General features: G+C 41.7%; 1 protein-coding gene across 3 annotated transcripts; it reads right to left on the reverse strand.

Moving 5' to 3' along the window:
- On the reverse strand, positions 1-27,383 carry EEF2K (eukaryotic elongation factor 2 kinase). Of its 3 annotated transcripts, XM_063171878.1 has the most exons (19): positions 27,307-27,383; positions 22,596-22,917; positions 20,719-20,769; positions 18,891-18,991; positions 17,248-17,308; positions 16,381-16,418; positions 14,048-14,219; positions 12,755-12,904; positions 11,135-11,267; positions 10,342-10,469; positions 9,754-9,955; positions 9,423-9,475; positions 8,600-8,677; positions 7,734-7,796; positions 6,335-6,469; positions 4,890-5,078; positions 4,388-4,512; positions 3,639-3,817; positions 1-3,020 (listed from the first exon to the last, which is right to left on the reverse strand). In XM_063171878.1, exons 2-19 carry the CDS (start codon positions 22,836-22,838, stop codon positions 2,911-2,913), a joined length of 2,211 nt encoding a protein of 736 aa, XP_063027948.1. In that variant the 5' UTR covers positions 22,839-22,917; positions 27,307-27,383; the 3' UTR covers positions 1-2,910. The 3 variants fall into 3 exon arrangements, 2 of the variants coding, with proteins under 2 accessions (XP_063027948.1, XP_063027949.1); XM_063171879.1 differs by lacking the exon at positions 20,719-20,769; XR_010030020.1 differs by lacking the exon at positions 1-3,020 and having other exon boundaries at positions 3,680-3,817; positions 9,767-9,955.
- Positions 27,384-27,441: the final 58 nt, after the last annotated feature.

The following is a 27,441-nucleotide window of genomic DNA, read 5'->3' on the forward strand; positions in this document are numbered from 1 at the left end:
AAAAGTGACAAAAAGAACAATTTTATTTACTAGCCAGAATGAACCCAGAAAAGTGAATGAGAGGACTAAGTGATGCAGGCAAGCAGTATTTGCTGCTCTGACATACAAAGTCTTCCATCTCACTATCCTTACTCAAGAAATATTCCCACTGACATCTGGAAACACTGAACCCGGGTAAATTCTGGCAGGCTGAGCCTCAGATTTATTTTCACATTTTTAAAAAATACAGAATTTTATTTATTCATTGTGAATAGATTAAAAATACAGCATAAAGCAATATCATTGCAAAAGTCTTTAAAATATACAGTTTTTCCCTTCAAAAGAATGTCACAGAATAAGGTGTGAATATTTCTGTAAACAATTTCCATTTTCATATTATTGACAGTCCCATTTATTGTATGCTAAATCATCTGATACACCTTAGGACAGAAGGTAGTCTTCATCACCAAAATTAATATTTGCAAATAAAAAATTAATTATTTTTGCACTGCATTGTGTGCACATTTATATACCAGATCTACACAGAGATGTCAGCAACTTTAGCATCTACTGAATTTAGCAAATTAAACTACACCAAAAAGTGTCAATAATTACACACTACATCCTTTGCATGCACATTTTGGACACTTTCAATCTCCTCCCTACATGGTTAGTGGTGTTGTCACACATGCTTCCTCCTCGAGGAAAATCTCAAAGATTTGGCATCACCACCTTATGAGGGAAACAAATACTTGTGTCTGATTTATAGTTCCCACACTATATAGGTTCTGCACAAAATAGACCATGCAACTGTCTTCAGAGGTGAGGGGCTTCACCTTTCATTGACAGCTGACACCTTTATGCTATGAACTGAAATAGCAAAAAAGGCCACATCCCAGAGAGGCTTTAGGCATCTGAGGCAGAACTTTGGATAGGCACTGAAAACATTCATCTGAATTGCAGTCCTCTGGTTGTACTTCAGCATGTACAAAAAATATTAGGTCCAAAAATCTGGTCATTTTAGTACCTCATTACCTAAGACCAGATGAGATCTAGAAATGAGAAACTCCTCCATTAATGAGTGAAGAACTTTGCCCTCACTCTCAAAACAAAAGAAAAAGGCCATGGGCACTGCTTTCCCACAACCTCTGCAATCTACAGCAAGAAGGTGCTGCCATGTGTTGCAAGGCTGCTCACAGCTACAGCTGCCTGGTGGTTACAGCACCAGCCAGAAGCACAATAACCAAGGGTCACCTTCCCTTCCCTCCTAGAAAGGATTCAAATTCTCCCTTAACCACCAGGAGCTCACCTCTTTCAGACAGTGGCAGTTGTTATTGACATCACCCTTGGATAATGTCTAAACAGCAATTCAAGATCCACTTGCCATAAAAAAGAGAAAATGGGAGCATAATTTGATTCCAGTGACAGGCACTTGCACAGGAAAGGAAGAACTGATTTCTGTTCCCTGAACAGCTTCTGCATTTTACAAGAAATTAATATTCCTTGGCTCTGCATGAGAGAAATCCTAATCAATTCTGCATCATCTCATGGCCTGCTTAGCTTTACACCTGCCTGGCTGAAGTGGTGAGCACTACAGGTCATTCAGCACTTCACAGGAGCTGCCCCTTGTGCACATCAATTTACACCTCAGGAGACTGCCAGGCCAAGGAGGCAGAAGCCTCCATCTTAAATCTCCTGCAAAATGACTGTCAACCACAACCAAGGAACAGGAACAGCTTCTGTACTATCCACACAGATGGCACAGCAGCTTGGGAATAAAAGACTGGATTTGAAGAAACTTATCTCTATGCAATGATAATTCAACCTCCACCAGGTATTTGTCCTCCTCTCACTGATTAGGATTAGGCAGAGAACACAAATTCAAGTGTTTTGGGGTAATACTGTTTTCCCTTTCTAACCAAAAACTCTTCTCTAAATAGTATTTGCAGATAAAATACCATTTAAAATATACTTAAACCATATAAATTGTTTTCTGTACATAGAAATAGGTGAATCAACATCTCCTAACCTCTTCAAACATCCATCTGGAAATGGTGGAAAACATGTTCTGATTTTAAGTGAGATGATCTAGCTTCACTGAGATTTGAGATGCCACTATAAAACTAACTTCAAATTACCCATATATTACAAATCTTGCAACTGTACATTATTGGAGAGATATAAGATCAGTAGACTTTTATACAAATAAAATTTTATATGGTGCAAAATGTGAAAATGAGAGAGGTAGCTGGATGCCTCACCTCATCAGGAACATGAATGATTTTCTAATGGTGTAATATGCAATGCTGGTAATGAATAAAACATTCCACCCTGAAAATCCTCACTGCCAATCTGAATCATCTCTCCTACCCTTCCCCAAACCAAGGATTCCACCTGAAATTCATTTGAGAATAAGTGTCCAACAATGTCAGCAAAATAGAATGGGACTACTTATTAACATCAGTAGCTGCATCCACAAACAGAAAATTTACGTTCATGTGCAAATTTGGTGAGATACACCAAAAATGATCAAGAAATGCTGACAATTTAGGAAAATGTTTTTCTGTATGTGGGGAGGAGAAGAAAAATGTAAACAAACAGATCATTTGCTGTGTAAAAAACAGGACATGTAAAACCTAAACAATAAAGCCTCGTTTTCTTTTGTCAAAAAACTAGGCCACTCAGTTCTAACAGTAAAAAAAAGTATAAAAGGTTCAAGTGTGTGTGTATTGCAACTTTAAAACACAAACAGAAGTATGCTATGGCACCCTACATACTACTTACATTTAGATTTCTACCCTCAAAAAAATTTATAAAACTAAAATATGAAAAAAAACCAACCTGGTAACATCACATAAAAATACATCTTTGTAGCTGCAAATGCAGCAAGTCTATAACAAATTTATATACAAGAAGTGCTGAATTTCAGTGTCATTCTTCCATCATTGCCCAAGCCTCTTCTGCTTTTTGGTAGTACTGATTTGCCAGTCTGCCCTTCATGGCTTCCATGGCTGCTTCTGCTGCTTCTGTGTAAAGCTCACCTAGAGAGGAAACAGCATCAGTTATGTTGACAGAGTAAAGAAGGAATATGGCTTTAGCCTGAAGTAAATAAAGGACAAAGGGAGAAATGGAGGTCAAACTGCAGGGCCAGATGTAGGGGTGTGTTTTAACAGTGTCAGAGTTACAGCAGCTGGAAACCTGGCCTCTGCTCTTCAAGTTATACAGCTGGCTGCTGGTGGCTCCCCAGTCTATCTGGAAGGACTGCAAACAGGACCAGCCTGTAGGAGCCCCCCAGGACTCCTACAGGTTACACAGCAACTAAGAGAATGTTGTGTAGGGCCTGGGAATCATGGGTGTAGCTCAAACTACAAGCAGCAACCTGCAGCTCAGGGGAGTGACCCAGAAGAGCAACGTCAGAGGGAGTGAAGGTGCCTGGCAGTGACTCAGTGTGCCACAGATTGGACCTGGCACCACCCACTACCCCATTGCTGCCAAGATCTCTTCTTTAACTGTTATCATCCTTGAGCACAATCAAATCTGAAGGTATTGACCCTCTCTATGTTTTGTAACAGCCGAAGCAAGAAATCTATTTTTGGGGCACATGCTGAGGGAGAAGGGAAGGAAAAGCAAGACTACAGATAACAGAAACAAGGCCTCACCTGATCTCTGGGGATCCTTATCCAGCTTGAACCCTCCCATCATTAACATCTCTGCCTCCCTGGCCAGGAGCAGGTACCGGGGCTCATCCTGGGTGCCATCATATTCACCTCCCTCGTCGTAGTCGGTCATGTTCAGCGCGGCGTTGTACCAGTGAAGTGCCTCCTTCCAATCCTGGGCCCTGAAGGCAAAAATAATTTCTGATGATGGCTCCCTTAAGAAACAATGTACTTGGCATTGGAGATTCAGCATCCAATTTTGTACTGGCTTTTCAGAGCCTTAATGCTCTCCAAGAAAGCAAATGTTCTCATAGAGACTCACTAACTGCACTATGACATTAGGTGACCACAGCAAAATGAAGCTGGGGTCACTTTATGCAGGAATTACAGGAGAAAGTATCAGACTGAAGTGTTTTCTTGAACTCCAGAGTCTGAGCTTCATTATCAGCTGTATGGTTTTGACATTTACATTTGTGAGAGCAACCAATTTAGAAAAAACCTCAAGTTGCAGAGTCTTGTTTCATAAATACTTTAAAATCAGTTATTTTGCACACTGAGAATTCTCAGTGAAGTTCAATTAGAAGTTTAATGTTATTTGACAGTGGGAAATTTAAAGAGTATCACTGTTGTGCAAAACAGAAAACTCACATAAATAACAAAGACATGCTAAAATACAAAAGCAGAAAAATCATTGCCCCAGCCTTGCCTCAGTGAAGTACCACCAAGTTAATCTACTTAGCCATGCACAGTACCTGTCTGCACCAAGATTTACACCTGTGTCATAGGCTCTTGCTACCAGAATCATGGAAGGCCGGTCTCCAGCTTCTGCTGCTCTCAGCAAGTAATTAAATCCTTTATTTCTGTTCTCCTTTGTATCCTAGTAAAAAAACCAAAACCTTTAAAATGCATGCTTCTAAAACCATCCCTTTACCATTAAATGCAGTTTCTCAAAGTCAGCAAGTATTTAGTATGTCTGAGAAATTGGCACAGCCACAAGAAACAAAGCAGCTGAACAGCAGAGGTGGCTTCAAAAGCTTCCCAAAGGCATGCAGTAATTTGCTGGCAAAACCAGAAAAAGGCAGCATTTTTTTTTTTTTTGCTGCTTTGTCCAAATCCTTAATTACAAAGTAATCTATTTTCTCTGAAGAGGCTACAGAACACCTAACTATGGTTTTTGTGTCATCTCCATTTCCCGCTATTCTTTGTGATATTTTTACAATGGACCACAATTCTGCTTTTTGGCATCTCCCATACCTCGAGAGTGACCTCAGACAGAATGTGATGTGGCAGCTGTGAGCACATGAGGCCCAACCCAACGATGGCTTCCAGCTCCCCACAGTCTGCAGCGTGCTCCAGGTGGAACAGGGCTGACTCCCGATCCCACTCCTGCTCCTTCTCACAGAAGCGCCCGCCCTCGTGGTAGCGAACCATGGCCAGGTGCACCTGCACACAACGGCACAGGAGAGACAGCATGAGGGATCTGAGCCTTCAAATCTGACACAGCTTGAGGGATCTGAGCCTTCAAATCTGACACAGCATGAGATAGGGATCTGAGCCTTCAAATCTGACACAGCATGAGGTAGGGATCTGAGCCTTCAAATCTGACACAGCATGAGGGACCTGACCCTTCAAATCTGACACAGCATGAGGTAGGGATCTGAGCCTTCAAATCTGACACAGCATGAGGGATCTGATCCTACAAATCTGACACGCATGAGATAGGGATCTGACCCTTCAAATCTGATACAGCATGAGGTGGGAATCTGATCCTTCAAAAGCCCTCTGCTCATACTTTACCAGGTTTTAGAGCTAAGTCCTGGAGTAAGAGGAGGCTCAGGGGAAACCTTAGGACTCTACAATTATCTGAAAGGAGATTCCAGCAAGATGGGGATCAGCAACTTCTCCCAAGCAGCTGGTGACAGGATGAGAGGACATAGCCTCGAGCTGCACCAGGGGAGGTTCAGGTTGGACATCAAGAAGATTTCTTCATAGGAAGGGCTGTTAAACATTGGAATGGACTGCCCAGGGAAGTGGTGGAATCACAGCTCCAGAATGTTTCTTTCCATTTCCAAGAAAGAACTAGTCAGAGCACTTAGTGTTATGGTCTGGCTGACAAGGTGGTCATTGGACAGAGGCTGGACTTGATGATATTAGAGGTCTTTTCCAACCTAAAAGATTCTGTGAAAAACAGGTTTCTTCCAACATCAAAAGGTTTGAGAAAATGTAAGGCTTCCAGGATATTCACTAAGATTTACATCCTGTTTTAGGAGTGGGTTTAAGGCCATACATAACCCCAAACTTAATTCACATTTGAATTATCTGGAACAGTCTGGAGTAAAAAAAGTCAGTCCGTGCTCCCTGTTTTCAGGAGCTCAGCTTTGCCTATGTGCAAGGTATGTGGGTCAGGCACAGCACACCCATCCCACTGCGTCCTTCCTGTGTGATTCCTCTGGAAATGCAGATTAACAACAGCAGGGTTCTTCCCAAAGGAGCCCAGATGTTGCAAGGCCAAAAGCAGATGGAATTAATGGGTTCCTGAACTCTGATGCCCCTTATAAAACATGGGTAGGTGACAGAAAGGTATAGATGTGTTTTTTTTTAACTGCACAAATACATGCAAGCAGGGCAACACCTCTATGTAAGTAATAAATACAAGATATTCCTTGTTGGATAAAACAGTATCAGCAGACCCATCCCACCTTTCCAAGGACTGACTTCCCAATTTTCTTTTCAAGTTCCAGTGCATTGAGCCTCTGAATTTCTTGGGCAACACAGGATGGTCTGTGGATGTGGACTCTGGAAGAGTTGTAAAGATTCCACTTCTCCACACTGACCTGAAATACAAAATACACGATTATTTATATTCAAAATTAAAATTCCCATCCATATGAATTACCATCCAGGAATCAAAGCCTCTATTAATATTGTTACTTAGTAGTAAATACTGTATTTCAAAACACAGCTTTCAAAAGTCATGTTAGCAGCTGAATAATTGGTTATTACTCCTCATTAAAGAAATGGAGTAAACCCCTCTATTTCTAATCTGAACATCATCACTTTGAAGTATCATCTCAAAGTTCTGAATCAGAAGTTAGTTACACAAATAAGCAACTGAACAGTCACACTACAAGCACTGAAGTTATCCATGCACAAAAAAGAAGAAACCCATATTTTTCTGTCCAGAAATTCAGTTCCAAACACTTTAAATGCAGCTTGCATTCTAGAACTCTAGAAAAATGATATGTAACCATGCAGAAGATTACAGGCAGATACATGCACTGGCATTTCTCATGAAGAGCAAGCCAAATGAAGAAATTTTCGAACATAATGGATCGGTGGGAAACAGTAGCTGAAAACAATCCTATCACAATTAAGGCCTTTACAGGTACACAGAGAAAACACAACAGGAAGGGCTGCTGGCACAGAATTTCAGTCTGTTAAAGCTGTTTCAATTTTCTGAAATAGGAATATATAATAATTAAAAGGAAATTCTGAAAATTGTATCTAAATAAATTATTAATTGTTGTCAAAGCTCTGCTTTTTCTTTCCTTTCACAGTAGTTATTTGTTTAAGCTTATAACCAAGACAAATTATCACAGAAGTTGTATTTTCTAAAAGCATACAAGGTCTGGTCTTTCCTAACTCAGGTGACAGCAGCTCTCTTCACTGTGTATCTGTTTCAAACACTGCATGTTTTTAAGAAATCATACAGGATATGATTTCAACTACAGAACAACTACATACAGGACAGAATTCCAAAACTAAAGTGCAGAAAGGAAATATAATTTAGCTAGGTAGAAAATAAATTCACAGAGCTGTAAGTTTTTTTAAAGTGAGAAACCCATGCATAATCCTGAATTTATGACAGAGGTCAGCTACAGAGGTGACAATTTGTTTCACAGTACCTCTTTCACAAGAAAACAAAGACAAAACATAAAAGGAAGTAACAGAGTGGTAAGTTGATATTAATAAATTTCTGTAGCTGAAAAGGAAGGGGAACCAACATCTGGTTCAGTGATGTGGTTAGGTGGCAGGTAAGTGGAACAAAGGACAAGCAGAGCAGCAAACTCAGTCTGTGAACATTTCTGCTTTATTTACCCTTGCAGAGCTTCCCAAACTGTCTTCATCAGACTCCTGCCTCCGGTTGTTGTTTGAATGGCCCTACGTTGGTGTAGAGATTTGCATCATTCAATTTGCAGCAACTGATGTGTGCCAGTCATGCCTCTAGACTACTCCTTCCACAATGAATAGTGACAGTGAATTTATAAAGACCAAAACTGTTTCCACTGGATCCATTTCTATCAGTGATATCACAATATATTAAGACACACCAAAATGATAAAGAACTTGGCACACATGGGCTTTAATCCCATAAGCAGGAGATGCCATGACAAATACCTTGCCAAAGGAGGTGACATAAGGAGGGGTATCTCCAGAAGCAGTATTTTCTTTCTTGTCTTCTAATTAAATATCTTGTAAAGATCTCCAGGTCAAAAACCATTTATTTAAAAATTTTAGAGGAGTAAGCAACTAACCCCCAGGAATTCTGAAATTCCATAGGTTCCTGACAACAACATAAAGTTCTGTAATATTTCAATCCATACAAAGTAGAGAAAGTAAATGAGTCTGAAAGCAGATATTTATGTATTCCACATGGCAAGAAGATGGCTATACATCCTAAATGCAATATGTAATACTTAAAAAACCCACACAACAACATCTAATCAAACACAATATTTGAAATTAAGCTAATTATTACAAATCATCTTTTTCCTGTAAGAGTGTCATTCCCAATATGAATAAGTAATTTTGCAACATGGGGGAATTTATTTGTTTCCTCTGTTTTCAGAGTCTAGATCAGGATCAGATCTGGATCAGCAAGGATAAAAAAGAAGATTCTCCTACAAAAGCAGCTTAAGTAAGAATAGGCTATACCAACTCTGCTATACCAGTCAGGTTCTTACCCTCTCTCTATGATCCAGATCTTCTGTCTCACTTCTCTTTTCACTGGGATACCCACTGTCTCCACCATTTTCAAAATCCTACAGAAGTCAAGAAAAGATCAGCATTAGCATTGTACTTTCTAAGGACCTCAGCTTGACATTTCTCACAGGGCAAATGGTTTGCTCTTTAAATGAAAAATACTGGATGGTTAGACTGGATGAAAATACTCCTCCTACCTCTGTTAGAAGGAGCAGGACTTAATAATACATAAAGTAGTCTAAGTCTGTCTTCTCCCTTACATACATTAAAACAAATCAAGGACTTTCATATTTTATCAAATCAAGAATCCACTAAATATAATTTTCAGCTTCAGTGATAAACCAGTAAGTGACAGCCCCTGGCACCAAGGCCCAGCACTGGAAAATGCCCATTGCAAACTTCCTGCACCTCCTCAGGCAAGGATCTCTAACATTCCATGGTACCAATATTTGCAGAGACCTAATCCATGGAGATTCTTTAGCTTTAATACCACAGCAGCTGGGACAAGCACCCAAGACACAATATGCAGGCAGGGGAATAGGCACATGCTTTAAGTATCCATTAAAATGCACCAGATGCAAATGAATTTCTGGTGGCAAAATAATGCATACTAAAATATTAAGATAAAATGTTCTTCCTTTACTAGAAACAGCAAATGCAGAGGTAACATGATCTGCAACAAGAGAAATAGGCAGGTACCTTTATGCTTTATGTGCTTTTACTGAACAAAACCTTTGAGAAGTTCTATAAAGAGACATTTTATTAGGCAACTGCAGCCTCATTTTCTGTTGGAAAGACACTCACCCTTTTGTTGTCAAGCTGATCCAAGTTATCTGCTTCACTGAACACAGGCCAATCTAGGAGAAAAAAATTTACTTGCTGTTCTTACAAGGATAACATGCTTGAGAAAAAGCCCTAGGTATCCTCATTTTATTGCTGTTTTTTTCACAGAAGCATCTGTGCATTAATTATCTACATGGAAATATGTTCGGTTTTATTTCTGCTCAAGGAGGAGCGCTAGAAACTGTTCTGGACTAAATCAATGCTGTTGTGCTTAAAAACAAAACCAAAACCAAGGTAAGACAAGTGCAATGTTCAGGAACCCGCAGAGGTGATGTATGAGAGGCTCACTCACTAAGCATTTCCACCTTGTGGCTGTGAGGGGTTGCAGAGGAGGGCGAGCAGGGCAGGGAGTCAAAGGCCACATCACTCAGGCTCTCATCCCCGGAGGTTTCCGACAGGCGGAAGAGCAGCGGGGGGCGGCTCCCGGACACCGTCCGCACCCGGCGGCTGCCGCACCTCTCCTCTGTGCCACGGAGAATCGTCTGAGCAGATTCCTTGGGAAACAACGGGAAAGTCCTGTCAATAATCCTTCGGTGAACTCTAAGCATGCTATACAAGCCAGTGTGAATGTTTATTAGCAGTCCTCTATAAATATACACAGGTATCCAGGAGTATTTGCTTTGAAAAGTTCTACACTGCAGCAAAATATCAAACCCTGACATTTTTACTTATTTAGGACTGAGTTTCATTCCAAGTGTTACATCAAGTCCCACTGCCATGAAAATCCACTGAAACTGAGATCAGTTTGCAACAAGCATCAAATCAGGTTTGTGAGATCCAAAATTTATAAATTATTTCAGCATTCTAAGATCTACTTGGTCCCAAATATGCACTGATTTCAAGGTTCCCTGTTAATTAAACTTTTTCATCAAACACTTACAAGCAATTTTTTATTATAATCCAAGGCATCTTTCTCTTTGGATGAAAGATCAAATGGTGCAAGCCCCATGCTTTTGCAGATGTTGTTGCAGAAATGAGAATGAAAGAACAAGGCCATACCTCGAACACCTAAGGCATTAAAAAAAGTTAAGGAAGGGTTTAGTCAAATTTTATATTACAATTTACTTACTAAAGCTGAAAGTCCCAAAGCTTTTCCTAAAAAACCAAGAGAGAGAATGCTTCGTAGCCACCTAACCCACTCACATTTCAACACCTGTAGGAGCTTTTTACTCTCTCTGCACGAGAGAGTAAAAGAAGTGAGAAAAATCTTGGAAAGCTACGTATGAACAAGATATAACAAAAACCTAATCCATCACTGAGAAATGTGCCTAAATGTAATCCTGCTTAAAAATCTCGTAGTGTCCTACAAACAACAAACTTCACATATAGAAACTTGGAACTTCAAAAATACACAGTGCCTATCTCTGCATTCAGCTGTATCCACTCCTGCAATGTGGCAAGGAAATCAAAGGCTGTGATTATTGTTCTCACAATGTAAAAACTACTTAATTACATTACTTGTTTAGGAGCAGGCCAGGAGACAAGAGCCAAGATCAGCTCTCATTTTAAAACTGCCCTTATATGACAGCTGACCTGTACAGGACTCCTTACAACAGGACTTCCCCAGCTGACACCCCCAGAAATGTGTCAGCTCACCCAGTGCAGTGGTTACTCAGCAGAGCTGGGAAGAAAAGAGAAGCACCCCTTAGTGAAACAGAACCATTGATTTTTACCTAGGTTGCCATCTCCAAAATCTGTACCACTCTCTGTATGGATCTGAGGGTCTGTGTAAAGATCTCCAACTCCCTGGATGTCAACAACAATGAGCTGGTGTCCTGAGCGCTCAAAGGTGAAGTGACTGAAGGCCTGGAAAGAATTATACAAGATAACTGAGAACACTCTCCCTTCATCTACTGGAAACAGCAACACATATTACAACACTCTGATAAATGGGAAAAGATGTCTGATAACCCTATCAGTGAAATATAACTGGTATAAATATCATTATGGAAGCAGCAAGAGACCAAAAGCATGTATTATCCTGTCTCTCCAACCTGCTCCAACTTGCAGAGGATAAAAAGGCAAAGTGAAAAGCAGCAGTGGGCACAGGCAGGGGAAAGGAGATTCCTTAATTCCTCATTTTGGTACTAGAGATTGTTTTCCACTATAGTCTTCACCTTAGGTAGTGGGGAGCTGGCTGGCAGAGAGAAAAACAGTGGGCTCTGAATCCAGTGCAGAATAACTTCTGTATAAACATCCTGGCTGTGCCTGTGAATGTGCAAGCTCTGCATCTCTGGGACACTGCTTCCTTCTGCCAACAAGCATTAGCTTTGCCACAGTTTGGAGAAAGAGCCCATAAATAAATGTGAGCATCCAGACAAATTCTTCTTCCCCTTTGAGTGATCCCCCTGTGTCTACATTTGTGTATCAGATAATGAAATGTACATTTGTGCTCTTGAAAAAACACATTTCAAGAATCAGCTACAAAAAGCCCTTCTCTTTAGAATAAAGCTGAGATATTAGGAATCTTCTGGGAAGGCCTCCAAAAAAGTGTTGCCAGGTCTGGAGGAGGTGACTGGTGGTGATAGACAAACATTTTAACTGCAGCAAATACCAGGGAACATTTTGTTCCCAACCTGTGAAAGCACAGCACTGATTCAGTGCACAAATGACAGCCCAGAACACAAATTCTCTGCTTACATTAAGCCTCATGACAAATACCTTAAAAACAGTGGGAAAAAATGTAAAGAACAAAGCTCCCAAGGCCCAGTAAAATACCTCTTTTTTTATGCTGACCACTTTACATTTTTCAATAATATTTAAAATTTATTTTACAAGATTCAAGAATCACTTGAAATCTGTCCTTGTATTGCTATATGCAATCTCAGATTCAGCTATTCAGAGGCTGCAGCTAGAAAAACTGACATTTATATTTGCAAATGGACTAGGTTTATTTACATGAGCTGGATACCAGCCACCTCTTGGGTATTACGTGAGGAACCAAAGGACTACACAGTACATAGTACATGAGAGATCTCTTCCCTGCCTCAATATGAAGAAAGTTTGAAACATTCTGATGCCTGCAGTTATAATCAGAGTTAAAGGGCTTAAGGTTTCCAAATATTAACCCTGTTCAACTCAACTGTAATCAAATGAAATCCAATAAAGAAACACTCAGAGCCTGAAAGAGCAGGCCCCAAGTAAGGGGCAGACAAACTGCAAATAGAGAAATTAATCTGGCATTGTACTGCAGAGCCTGCAGTTTCCTTTCTTGGCAGTAACGCAAGACCTCTGGAGAGAGCCCAGAAATTCTCTGCAGCAGACTCCATGGAAAGCATTAAACAAAGCCTCACTTGTGGAGTTAGACGAATGTTGTCGTCTCGCACAAATCCAGAATTTGAGTTGTATTTGATGTATTTGCCCTCAATGTAATGTTCCAGATGAAAGAGAGGCTTTCCAGGCCTGTTCTTCATTTCTATAATACAGGTCTGCACTATATCCACCTGGGGAGGGAAAGAAGATAAACAGTGACTAACAGCATTCTGTCCTTAGATCAAAGTGTGTGTGAATCCTCCAGCTGTGAAAACTTTCCCAATGCAAGAATCTGAACAATTGCAAAGATCCTTCTGTTTAAAAAGGAGGTGAGATAAGAGTCATGTGCTTCTCGAGTTATTGGAGGAATTCCATAAATTAAAAGCAGTCACTTCAAAACAGCTCACATCTGCAACAAACCCCTCTGAAAAAATTCTTAGCAAGTGCTGGCTTTCTTTCTATTTTATCTTGTGGGTACCTTAAGAGTACTCTGCAAAGAGCCTGCACCCAGAGAATAAAACATACAATCACTACTGCACAACTCAAAGAAATGCGTTTTCAGAGAAGGGCTGAGGGTATCTACTGTTCAGCTATCTCTGTATCCTGCCTCACCTTCTCCTCCTGTGCCACACACATTCCTAAAGCAGAAACCATCACGACTCTCACTCTACTTATATACTTTCTTCAAAATGACATTTAAAACTTCTAGATTTGTAAATTCCTCTCTGTGTGCTTCACTGTAGACCTCACCTTGCCGTTAGGAGCCAGGTAGTAACAGCATAGTAGTAACAGCTCCTCATAGGGGAGGTAATGCAAATATCCCCCATATCAAAATCACTAATTTTGGCCATTAAAATTGCTAAGGCTTCCAGCAGGCTTCCAGCTCTTTTTCAAAAATCATTGCTAGTTACATGTTTGGGTGGGTGTAGAAGATTTAAGCATCTACCCTCCTGGAGCACTAACAGTTAAGTGCTTGCTGAGACTGCTGCTGGCAAAAAAACCTATAACATCTCTGGTTATCACAAAAGCAGCTGGGCACACATCAAAGAGAGCAATACAAAGACAATTTTATTTTGGATTTCAGTCAACAGCTAAGGACAGTCAGACATTCACAAACACACAGCCCCTAGTCTTGGAAATATAAAGCGATTTCTGTATTTACTCCACTCAAAATCAGCTATAGTTTAACAGAAAACACAGAAGGGCAAAAGAATCTATCCAAGCATTTAGATGTGATGGAATGTGAACAAATAATTCCCTCTAAATTATGTCTGAAAACTAACCCAACAGAAGAACAACACTGCATTTTTGCTTAGCAAGATCTTTGAATGCACCTGTTTCGGTGGCTTGTGCCGGTTGTACTCTTCTCCCCAGAGTTTTGCTTCCATCTGCAGTCGGACATCCTCAAAATAAACATCCCTGCTCACACTCTCTATGTATTGCTTGGCAACATAATTATAGGCACCTTTCCAGTTCTGAGTGTGTAAGAAGTTGGACAGCTTTTTCCTGAAAGATAAATCAATTGTTGGTGAAAGGAACCCCAAGGATTTTAATTCAATTTTTCCCATTTCCTTGTCTGCATGGACAGAGCCAGGCTCCAAGATGAGCATTACCCTCACTCATTTACCAGGTATTTCACCTGAAATGTGAAGCACAGGAAAGGGAGAAGGGAAAAAGAAACATCCCATGGGAATGGCTGGGATGTGCCAAACTGTTTGGTTTAGCTGCAGCTACTTGTGCTCTGAACTTTCTCCTTTTTTCAATCCCTTTCCCTTCCTGTTCCTCTCCAACCTGGAGTATGAAGGGTTGGTGCCTTGTCAATAACCTGTTCTAATGTCAACAATTATTTTATGCAGAAATTACCAGGGAGTGGCCTTTCAAACATGAACTGAGAGACCTCTCCTTGGACAAAAGCAATCTGCTGCTTCTCAACACACAGCACTGACTGCTCAGTAACCCACATACTCCCAGAAGGAAAACTGCACCTGACAGTTGTCATGATGCAGCTTTTCCCTTTTGTTGATATGTAAATCTTTAATCCACAGATCCCTCCAAAGCAGGGGGGCTGAGGCAGGGGGTGTGGCAGCGTGTAGCACAGGAAAACTTTGATAAGAAAGGATCTGCTGGCTGCCAACAAATGCATTAGGCAGGTGCTTTAATTAGTAGCAGCACCCAAACACTCAACCCTTCCCCCTTGTTCTTCTTCCTCTCCCTGCCAAGAACTTGAAGCAGAGGTCCTGGTAGAGGGGACACTCTACAGGCAAAGCAAATTCATGCTGCCTGTCCTCCCACAGGGATGGGCACACAGTCACAGCAACAGAGGCCTTGGAAAGAATCAACAAGGAAATGAGGTAAGAATTTCAGCCAGATCCCAAATATTCCCAGTTCTTCAAGGAACTCACTCCTCTCCACAAAACAAGCCAGCTCATGTTTTTCTAAAGTCAATATCCTCACAGTGGTTCATTGGGCCATGGGCAGCTGTCTTAACTAAAAACTTGCAGAGTTACAAAAATCTAGGAGAGAGCTCCAGATGGGAAATATCCCTGTACCACTGACACACATGGGAAACCCAGCAGTAGGAAGCTGACATTCAAGTTATGCTTTTTTAGCACCAGAGGTTAAGGCAAAACTGCTAACAAATTTCTGTTTATGGCATTACTCAAAATATTGTGTAATGGGGAGTTTGGTTAATAACAAGAACTGAAAGCAATGTCAGCAGGCTGAGATTTGTTATTTCCTAGGCTTCATTCACCACTGCATCCAGCTGGGTTTGCAGGAACAGAGCCACCAGCATGAACTGATACTGAAATGCCAAAGCCAAACTGGAGCAGTGTGGAGTTACTTTTCTTCTTTTTTGCTCAAGTTCAAAACATTCTATTTCCTTCTTTCAGGAGTTTCTATCTTTCTAGAGCTGAAACCACACATGAAGTGCAGTTTCTCTGGATTCCACATGTGGGAAGAAGGGGGAATGTTTTTAAACACACACTCCCTGACATTTTCCAGGAAACATTTATTTCCAGAGCTTGGAAGGGGTGGGGTAATCTCTTAGCACACACCAATTTATAGCTGGATGCTGATCCCCACAATAACATTTGATAACATTCTCCAAGGAAGGAAAAGTTCCTCCTCAGTCTTCCCCCACACTTTATCTTTCTGGGAAGCACAACTGTTAGTGTTCAAGTTCTGCCTTACTCAGAACATGATACTGGTATATGTGATGCAAAGCAAGCTCTAGGAGGATAACCTTCTTTACCAATGGAGGCTTTTCCAGTTGAGACTGCACCAACCAGAAATTCATTCTTTCTCTTTTCTGTGCCTAACTATAGGCCTCAAGTTGGTCTCCAGGCTGCACACACCTATGACCTCACATCAAATTTTAAGATATTTTAGCACACAAGGAACACAGAAATTAAGTGGCTGTTACTATACTTTCATGAATATTTTGCCTCCCAGGGATGGCTGAAGTACAACATTCAGAGGACATTCTCCTTTCTGAACCCCACTCCCTGCAGGTGGAGTCACACAAACTGGGATAAACCCCTCAGCAAAGCCTTTTAGAAAGGACTAGAGCTTTACACAATTTCCACTACATTTAAGTGAAATTCCAGCCACCACAGAAAAAAATACTGCAAGGAGGCCAACAAAGATGAAGTGGGCAGATACTCACGTTCTGAAACACTCTCGCATTGCTCCACGGCCAAAAGGCTGGGGAAAAGAAAAGAACAAAAACCCAGCATTGCCATTTCCACAAAGTTCATTTCTACCCAGTAAGAGACACAACCATGACTTTCCCTTTATACCATGCAGAAAGCAGTTTTCAAACAGGCTCTACAGAAATATTTCCTCAAGGAAAAGTGAAAACCATTGGTAGGGTAAGCAGGTATCTAGGGAAAAGGCATTTGGATAAACTCTCCCTTACCAATATCCCATAGAGAAGAAATGCTATGTCTTTTAAATAAACTATTCAAATTCTCTCCCCAGCTGGGATTCAGCTCTGTGTGACTGCCTAAAGAAGCTTCACAGACCTCAAGCTCTCTGCATTTAGACTTTTGTAGAAGATGTGCCAACAAGAGCATCATCTCCCCAGATGCCAGACAGCCAGCAACACAGAGCAAGGCAACCCCAACACACAACCCACCCCACCCCAGGACTTAACTGGGAAAGGACAGTGCCTGCTACCCTCACATACAGAAAATTCAGTTGCTTTTCATTCTAACAACAGAAATTATTTGGGAGCACATAAAATAGCAGGACTGCTGCCAGGCAGGGAAATTATGCCAGAAGGAAATGGGAGGGGTGACATGGAAGGGAAATCACTGGGAATGGAACAAATGCCTCATGTTGCTGACAGGGAAGGCCTGACTCCATTTTCTACTCTATTCTGGAGAGGATACAAAGAAAAAGAGGTTGGTGGAAAGAATTACACTGAGACTCCAAAATTTCTATAAGGAAAACATGTTGCTGCCACTACTAAGGAACAGAAAGGAAATGACAAACTTGCTGTTAGTAAACATGAAGGACAGTGTGATCTTACTTGAGAAGCCATCTTGATAAGGACTTCATCTTCAACCCAGTCCCCAGTAACAGCATTGTACCTGCAAAATCAGGAGATATCTCAGAAGAATGCAAAGGGAACCTAAATCCTCTCATTTCCAGCACCAATACTTCCTTATCTGTAACTGACTCTGGAAAGTGCTGCTGCCACTCCCACACAAAAGCTTCCAGTCTTGCCACTACACTCTGGCCCTCCTCATTTTGGGCAGGCAAGGAGAAACACATTTAGCTCTTTGAAGAGACACTGAACACTGCTGTCAATGAACAGACTCTAAAGCAGAACCTGAAATTCTGTAACACTACAGATCAGGCTGTATCTGCTTTGAAGTTAAACCCCCTCTGTGATGCCTGGGTAGCACACTGGGGGCAGAAAGGGCCTCACCAAGCTCTACACACTGGACAGGTTTGCCTCCCCCAACCCTGAGCTTGCATAAGCCTGGTTCTGGCTGGATATTTGCCTTGGGGCTGTGAAGAATGCGAGCAGCACCAGCTGTGAGACACAGTGGGGCCAGGAACTGCCCGACACTGCACTGAGGGAGGAGCAAGTCCCTGCACAACCCTGTGACAATACAAAGAGTACAACTGTGGCTCCTCCCCACCCCCTGAACTCCCAACACAGTGAAAGCCACACTGGGAACCACAGCAGCTGAGTCATCAACACATGATTGTTTCCAGCCTGGTTCCCCCAACCTGCACAGAGGAATTCATGCATGCAGACTCCCCATATTCTCACTTAGACATTATCTGCATATACACCCCAGTTTGCAGCAAAGAAAGAGGTAAAAACAAGAGTATCAGAAGTATCTCTTTTTAACAGGATATTGAGTAGCCCTAAACTAAATTATCACTTATTTGTATTTTAAAATATGCAAACTATTTCAGGACTGTGTGGCTGACCAAGGACAGATGCAGTCTATGGGGAAGAGCAGCACTGCATGACTGGTATGGGGTTGGAAGGGGAGGCTCCCCAAACACTGATGCTAAGTGGTGATTAAGTGGCCTCTAACCCCTAACCCTTCCTCCCAGAAACCTGTGTCAGTACAGTAAATATTTTGGCAAAGCTCATGTTAAAGCACTGAATCCACTTCCAGGGCCAAACTCCCTTTTAGCATGTAGACCACACTGAGCTATTCTGGGCTTTATAAGGATTTAAATTCCAGCCACATTTGTGGCAACAATACTGCATGGAGTAGCAAAATTGAAACTGCTATTTTGGGAAAGTTGTGAGGGGTTATTTTGCATACTTATTTTAAATAGTTTGGGAAAGAAAGCTTCCTCTTAGTTGGGACTAATTTCCTTATTAGATTACATTTATGGCATTAACAAATCAACCAGAAAATACTTTTCAGCCTTGTTTCCTGTCTACACAGTGGAAGTCCTAGATACTCCTTAAATGGAAGAGAAAGTGTGACAATGGTTTGCTGAAAGGTTTATTTTTGATGATGCGCAGTATTTATGTATTCCTGGGAGATTGAGTTAAGACCCACTCACTTTGGGCATCATGAAAGCTCTTCAGCCAGATATTCTGTCTGAATTTCTTCAGTCAGATATTTACAGACTCAGCCCTTGCACAAACCAGCAGTCCTACTGAACATCAGCACCCAAAGCAGGAGACCCACAGACCTGTAACGAGTGGCGTGCTCCGTCTCAACGTCCTCCAGATGAAATTCTGCCCAGGGATCAGGCATGTGCTTGGCTTTCTCAATAGCATGTTTCCAGGTTTCCTGAAGAAGGTACAGATTGGCACTTTATTTATAATCAGCAGCAGCTCACAAAACCAGCACTTTCTAGAGCACATCAGGATCTCAATGCAATGGAGATGTGCAACCACACAAGCCCCCAAAGCACTGCTCAGAGCAGGGACCAAGCAGTAGCAAAGACAACTCTGACATTTTAATAATTTAAATTATAATGAAACTCAGTTCAGATATATCAAGCATAGATTTCAGTTCAATTTGCATCACTGTAAAGTTACTGAGAACAGAGCTGGCACTGTCTATACCAGATACAATTTACAAAACCTGTGGCAATTTGCAGATATCTCTAACATGCTCTGCAAATGGCAGCAAGGCACACCCAGATGATATTAATTCACTTTTTCTGTTTTGATTTTTAGCTTTTCATATGTAGCAGCATATGCTGGTTTTGCATGCATAAGAGTAAGTATAAAAAAGTGCATTGAAGATAAAATCAGTATGGATAAAGTAAGAAGTTATGTGAACCCCAGGGTCCCAGACTGTGCTCAGTATGAGAAAGAAGAAATTAGAATGTTGTAAAAATTGATTATTATAACAATTCCAGACAAGTAGCTATTTCAATGTTCACCAAGTCAAGAGGAAAATATCAAAGAGTTTTCTGGAGTACAGTCTCTCTCTACCAGCCAATTTGGATGCTTTATTCTTAACATTTTGTTCTCCCTCTCTTATATTGTATACTTCCAAGAAAACTGGAGATATGATCCTGTGGTGTGCCAAATGCCTTCTGCAAAGTGAGCAGGAGAAAAAGCACTCTGCACCCTGCCAATAAAGAAGTATTGAGCTCTGAGATATTATTACTGCGTCTCTGACTGAACTCCAAGTGTGCAGAAATAGTAACTTTTAAAATTTTGTGATTATTTTGTTTTTTATCCTCAGGAATTAAAATTAGTCCTTTTTATTAAAAAATAGACTTAAAATTTGCATCAGCAATGGCATCAAGGAAGGTTTTGAAGCAGCTAAGCTTTAAATGTTCGGGTTTATTCTGAATTTCAGCTTTAACCATGCATACCTTGCAAACAATTTAAATGCACCCCTTTCTGACAATAACACAGAATGAAAACAATACTACATTAAAGAAAATTACTTTAAAGGACTTGTTGAGAAAGATTTTTTACATGTTTCATAAGAAATGAAGTTGCCTCAGGTCATGCAATGACAGCTCATATGGACCTGAGAATTTGCATACTTAAATACCTACGAGAGAAATAAGGAGAGACAGAAACAAGAACAGCTTGGTTGATCAGCTGTATCAAAATGTTCTTGGGCAGATTCCCTCTCCAGAAGGTGATTTGTGTTCATGTTAGATGATAATTTAAATAAGTTAATTACTTGTGCTTGATCTCTTGAGGTGTTTTGTACAAAACACCTCATCTAATATCCTAATCTTCAAACAAACACCAGTTGGATTTCATGGAAATGGTGCTAACAGTGCAGTTTTTCTCCTGCTGGAGGCATATGGCTGCCACACAGTGAAATTTCAGGGTAGTGAACACAGGATGGGTATTATTCCATTTAACAGGTACCTCTTCTAGTTTTGACTTGATGACTCTTATGGGCTGAGGCAGTCAGTCCTCCCAAACAATAAAATAATGAACAAAAAAAAATCAAAGGAAATAAAAAAAAACAGCAAAACCAAACCAAAAAATCAAAATGCATCTATTAGATATGGTGTTGACATTTTCTTTTGAACCTACCCGACCATGGTCAACCACAGAGCCATGCTTAGAACGATGTTGTGTGTCATTCTAAAGGATCCATGAGAGACATGAAAGCAGGAAAATACATGTGATAAGACAAATGATTGACAAAGAGTCTTGGTTCTCTTTGTTAGTAAAAAAACCCCAAAAAATTCCAGTTAAAAGCCACTCTTCCGTTTATATTCCCAACTGAAGTTCCTTCTTAGAACACCTGTGAAGAAACCTATTGAGGTAAGTTGGTAATTTTTTTAATTGGAAAGTATTGCTTATTAACTAGCTAATTACACATTGCTGAGTCCTGTTAAAGCAGAGAGTTAATTTAAAAAATAGAGTTTAAAACATAGAGTTAACTCTCTATCTGGCTCTGCCTTTCATTATCAGTGGCCCACAATCCCTTTAGCTTTGAGGTCTGGCAGGCAGACTCTGCTAGGCCAGGCTGTGGTTCAGGATGCCATCAGCCCATCAGCCCTGTCTGCTCCACTGTGCTGGAAATCACCAGCCCTGCAGCTTCAACAGGACATGGACACTGGCTTGCTCCACATCTCAACACAAAGCATTTTATCTGTAATAGGAGCTACAGCTCCAAACTAGACATTGTAGAGACCAAAACATGGGTACAAACATTCTGCAGAAGCAAAATGACAGCTGAGGAAGGAGGAATTAACTGCAATTTCTGAAGTCCTTATCAGTTTTATCTCAGACTGCATGAGTCAGAAATTGCACTGCAGACCCAGAGGCAAGTGTTGAGTACATGTTAAAATGTACACACAAATGAAGACTAAGCTCCCTACCAAGTCTTAACTTGCTCAGTTTAGCATACACCAACATCTGTTCCATCTCTATACTAAGCTTTTGCTCCTCATCTTAGGCATATGTACCTTTTAATGTTTCTATTAACTAGCTTTGGCAAAAATGTTCCTGCAGACGAGCCAGCTTCACTTCCAAAGTGTTACTCACTACGTTATCTGACTGAAATAATCTCCAGTATTTTTTCACAATTAAAGCATGCATTAGGCATAACTGAGATTTTAGAGTATCTATGAAATAAATGTTAATATCTATAATAAGAAATGTGTTAATAAAAGACATTAAATATAGGAAAATCTAAGAGATGTGCCAGTTTAGCATGTAAACACAAATAACAAAACACAAACTGTGTTTATTTAGGAAATGTAAGCTACAGAGTGGATGTCACTTGAGGCTCCATTGCCTGGCCTGATCTGTGTGAAGGGAGCTGAGTGAAAAAGGAACACTGCCAAGGAAGCACCAGTACAGCCCCTCTGACCTCCCTGCAATGCTGCAGCTGCTGCTCATCCCAAAAAGGTCAGACACTGCTTGTGCACACTGTCAGGAGCTACTGCCAGGGTGATGCCTCAGGCCCAAGCATCAAAGTGTCAACATGTCAAAAGCTCCCTAAGAAGGAGCTATAACATAAAAACTTACCCTTACAATTTTATAATTTACAATTTTATTTGTCCAACTAAAAATATCACAGACTAGCAAAATTCATAAGAAGTTATCTTCTGACAGGCCCCAATTTTTTTTACACCATCTTGTGTGCATCTTGTAATACATCTTGTATTATCTTTTGAATCTCCCAGTCAACATACTGCATTGCAAATGGTTTGATCCTAATGGCAGTGAATTTTCTCCTGGACTGAGTGGAGGAAGATCCCCCACTAAACTGAAAGGGACAGTAAGCAATTCCATGGCAGTGTCAGACTATTGGCTTAATGGAATTAACTGCAGGTCTGGAAAAAAAAGATGAGTATCTTAATTGAAAAGTGTTAGTTACAAGAGATGAAGCAGTTAGAAAATTTCTCATGCCAAGTAAGTAAAACAAAACCTTAATGAAGGCTGGAACCAATACTCACCTTAAAGCTAAAGCTCCTGGGAGAAGAGCTTGAGCTGTACTGCTCAGTTTTTGCTAAGCTGCTGTAATAATTATCTACTTTGGTATTGGCAGACTTGTTAGAAACTGGATCATCAGTTATTGGGCAGATAAAATAATTGTCTTCATCATCACTATCAGCACCAAGATAATTCCCAGAGTCCACTGCAGTTGGTCTGGCATTGTCAATGCCTTCCATACGAAAAATCAGGTCCTCGTCTGCCATGTCTGCAGGAGGTTGGCTCAGCTCCTGCCAGGACTGGAACACACACCACTCCAATGCACATACAAACAGGGGCAAAAAGCTGGGTGAGAGGAGAAAAGGAGAAGGTTGTTATTAAAAGAACAAATAATGCATGACACTGATGCCAGCACACTGGCAGAAAAGAAATAGATTTGCATCTGGCCATGTAAAAGTAATCCTCAAGTACCTACATGTAGTTTTGACACCTCTGCTGGAGCTGCTGAGAAGCAACATTCTGGCTTTAAACTGCTACAGGACAGAGAAGATCCTAAGAAGGAACCTGGTATCCTTGGTTATCTCCTCCTCCAAATGTCTTTATTCTTCCTTACATGAAATGCTGAGTTTCACAAGACTGGTTTTAGAAACTTGAGAGAGTTTTACCTGAATCACCACAGTCAAATTTTCAAATCTTTTCAGGACAAGTCTTCTCAAGGATATTGTGCACAAATTATCAGTCAAATGAATTAGACAGTAAAGAACAACACAGAAAAAATTTCCACCATCCACAAGACTTAGGTTGGCTTTTAGCTTACATACAGCCAATGGCCCACAGGTTGCTGAAAATGTAACACACTGCAGAAAAATGAGGTGGAGGAATGAATAAAGCCCTTGGAAGAGGTGGAAGTTTACACAGATACTCTGGAAATACTGGCATGTACAAAATAGAGGATTAGTCAGAATACTCAAAATTTGGCCTTGATGCTTGCTGAGCAACAGGATTTAATTTAAAACAGACACTTCTAAGTGTCACATTGTTTAGTTCTTTACCCACCCAGCAAAATTAGGGATTTTCATACAGCTAGTTTAATAAAACAACCACACACCAAGGTTTTCAGTTTTGCTTTACAGTTATTCCTCAGCCCTTTGCATTTTCAGTTTTCTTTCTGCATGAAACAGGAAGATGAATAGACTCCTACAGAAGTATTCATAGCTGCTGACCTCACTCCCCACTTACTGAGAAAGTGGTCACCACAGAAACAGTGCCTTAACAAGAGGCAGATTTCACCAGCAGCATTATTTTGCTGGTTACTGCTCTTCTGATGGGGGCAGCATTCCCACACTTCAGGCAGCAACTCCAGCACTCCATCAGGCAGCAGCTGCTCTGGAACACCACTGCTGCAGGAGGGGTCAGCCAGCTCCCCTCACTGCACTGGAGCAGCTCTGGAGGGCTCACCTGCTCCTCCAGCAAAGAGCACGGGGAGCTGCCAGCTCTGGGAAGGGGCAGCAGCACACACCTGGGAGGAAAAGGTGTCACTGTACTCACACACACCTGGGAGGAAAAGGTGTCACTGTACTCACACACACCTGGGAGGAAAAGGTGTCACTGTACTCACACACACCTGGCAGGTGTCACTGCACACACACCTGGAGGGGGAAGGTGTCACTGCACACACACCTGGAAGGGGAAGGTGTCACTGCACACACACCTGGAAGGTGTCAGTGCACACACACCTGGAAGGGGAAGGTGTCACTGCACACACACCTGGAGGGGAAAGGTGTCACTGCACACACACCTGGAAGGTGTCACTGCACACACACCTGGAGGGGAAAGGTGTCACTGCACACACATCTGGAGGGGGAAGGTGTCACTGCACACACACCTGGAAAGTGTCATTGCACACACACCTGGAGGGGGAAGGTGTCACTGCACACACACCTGGAGGGGAAAGGTGTCACTGCACACACACCTGGCAGGCAGGAAGGTGTCACTGCACACACACCTGGAGGGGGAAGGCATCCTCAGCTGCCTCTGCCATTTTCACTGTGATGGTCTCTCCAGTGTGCACTGAGTGCTGGAGAGCCCCCAGAGCCTGTCACACACACAGCCAGCAGCTGGCACATGATGGCTCAAGGACGTGACTAATCCAGGACATGCCAGAGCACTGGACAGCCCCATTACACCCTGGGCTGTCCTGCACTCCCTTCTGCTGTCACACATCAGCAGATCCATGGGGCTCAGGACAGCCTGAGAGGCAGCAGCAATGTGGGTTTGTGCAGCAGGGACTGCAAACATTCTGATTTCTGTGACTTGTGTAAATGAAATATCACCACACAGTTTCTATTTAAAATCAGTTTCTATTTAAAGCTAATGGTGTTTATGAAAGTCTCTTGGTTTTTCTTGGAACCATAGTTCTTGTAAAGTACTTGTGATGATTAATTTGGGAGTGTATGTACCAATAATCATCCTCACATAAAATGCTCTTTAAAACAGAATTCAATAACCACATTTTGAATTATACAAACACTGCTCTAAACCTCACAGTTTGCTTGACAAAAACCCTTATAAAAAGCCTGAGCTTCATCCCAAGAGTTATATTCTGTGCTTTTGCATTATAGCAGAGATGTTGTACTACATAGGAATTTCTGTTACTACTGCTGTTGTTTTGATAATTTAATCTTTAATATCCATTACAGAAGCATTCCTAAGGCTAAGCAACAAGGAGAGTGAGACTGCACTAAACCAAGCCTGCCAGCCTGCATTATCACACACAACCTGTAATTTTAACTACCCACTCCAACCCACTTTGAAAATTTATTCCATTTTTTATCAACCTTGTACTACGTGATTCAAAATGCAGATAATTTAAAATACAGTTTTTAATCTGCTCTACTCTGTATTTATTTTTGTTTTTCCTTCTCTTGGCTTTATTTTCAAGAGCCACACGGTCAGGAGGGGCAGGTGAGTGGCAAGGACAACATGCAAATATGTGAACACAGATAAACAGCAGGGAAAATTCACAGGGCTGTTAAAGCATAACTTGTTTCTTGTGGGTGTCTGTTGCTACAAAGCGCTGCTGGGTTTAGTGAGACTCTTGGCCAGGGTTCTACAGTGGCCTCAGCATCTAAACCTGCCTTAATTCATCCCAAAGGGCTGAGTGATAGAAACACTACAGTCAGCAAAAGAGGGGACAACTGGAGCATCTCCATTTCCTTCTAATTCACTGTTTCAGCTCAGATACAGCCCCCTGCAACTCCTTAGGACAGGACAGGGAGGCAGGAACTGCCCTGTAACAGAATCCCAGCTTGTCTTGTGGAGAAGCATTAAAGCAACCATGACCCAGCTCTCCCTGGTATAATACTAAATCCCTTTTGGTTTAATACCATATCAGTTAAAGCCATTTAACAGGATACCTGTAAGAGTAACAAATAGGTTTTTTTCTTAAAAGAGAGAAGTCACCTTTCAGATTAACATTCTTTTAAACTCCAGATACAAAATTTAACCTAAGCAACTATACAGACTATGCACCCTAAAAAGTATTATCACCCTTATGAGATACAGACCCAAAGCTACATAAACTTGTCCAGAACAATCCCACTAGCTATGTTAATGTCCTGTAGCATATTGCAGAGTTATGTGCTTTCCAAACACCTTACTGACCCCTGCAAAGTAAATGTCTATTCTCATCTGCACCACACACTGCAAGAAAACAGGTTTGGTGAGTCCAGGTAAGAGTTGTGATAAAAAAACAAGATAAAAAACCCCAGAGATATCTCAACTTGCTGTTCATCTTTGAAAACCTTGTCTTACCAAAGACAGATTTCTAATGAGAAGCCTTTAACACAGGTCCCTTCCAGCGTATCATTATTGCAAACACCACGGCACAAACCCCATTCAGCTGGGAAAATTATTTTATTAGCCTGAGTGTTAGAGAGCAACAATGCAAAATTCATGAAGCAAAGGCTGAGTTCAACTGCACCAGCTCGGAATACGAAGCATTTGAGACAAAACCCTGTGCAAGGAAACACAGCACGGCTGCAAACACACCAATGGCTTTTAGAGCTGCAGGCAGCGAGGCGCAAGAACAGCCCTTCCCAGTGAAATCCATCCAAACAGCAAACAAACACTACGGTAAGAGCATCCAAAACACGGGGCTTGAAAAGGACACAAAATGAACTTCCAAGATAACTTTAAAATATCCTTCCATTGCCATTAATAGACCTTTCATTTCAACTGGCTTTAAATACTCTACACAATTAGCTACCGCTGACTTTTTGCAGGCATTTGCTCAGTTCCCCACGTTGTTAATTAACTCCATGCTTTATGGGCATTGAGGTATTTGAAGTATTCTCTGAACGCGAACCGTCCTGGAGCCGTCCCAAGCTGTCAGGGCGGACTCAGCCCCACACACAGCAGCTGTTCCACGGTCACAGACAGCACTTGGCACTTTTAAACTGCCTAAGCACCAAATTATGCGCACTGGCGTGGAAACATAAATGGACTAAAAGCCAACCTTCAGGTGTGAGCACAGCACTGCTGCCCAATGCCACAAACCAGGTTATTTTTGGGCCCGTGCAGAAGCTTGCCCGCCGGCCTTTCGCAGGCTCTGACCACTCCAGCGATCGTCATTTTCCGCAATTAAAAACGCCCTTCCCGCGCTTCCCGCCGCGGGCGGCGCTCAGGCAGCTCCCACCGCCGCCGGGCCAGGCCCCGCACCGCGACGGCACCTACCGGCTTAGGAGAGCCCAGATCCGCCGTGCAACCCGGTACGGAGCGATCCCACAGACCACGCTCCAGCAGCCGCCCTGCTAAGGGAAGGCAGGCGGTGGGAGGAGAAGCCGACCCGCTGAGGGGAGGGAGGAGGCG

The sequence above is a fragment of the Melospiza melodia genome, chromosome 18 (assembly GCF_035770615.1).
Source record: "Melospiza melodia melodia isolate bMelMel2 chromosome 18, bMelMel2.pri, whole genome shotgun sequence".
Classification (NCBI taxonomy): domain Eukaryota; kingdom Metazoa; phylum Chordata; class Aves; order Passeriformes; family Passerellidae; genus Melospiza; species Melospiza melodia.

Coding starts and splice junctions, on each gene's coding strand:
- EEF2K (XM_063171878.1), bottom strand. CDS start 22,838: ATGGCAGACGAGGACCTGATTTTTCGTATGGAAGGCATTGACAATGCC. Junction 6,470..7,733: donor GTTTGGGAAGCTCTGCAAGG/GTAAATAAAGCA, acceptor TTTGTATTTCAG/GTCAGTGTGGAGAAGTGGAA. Junction 3,818..4,387: donor GTAAATCTTGGTGCAGACAG/GTACTGTGCATG, acceptor TTTTGCCTTCAG/GGCCCAGGATTGGAAGGAGG.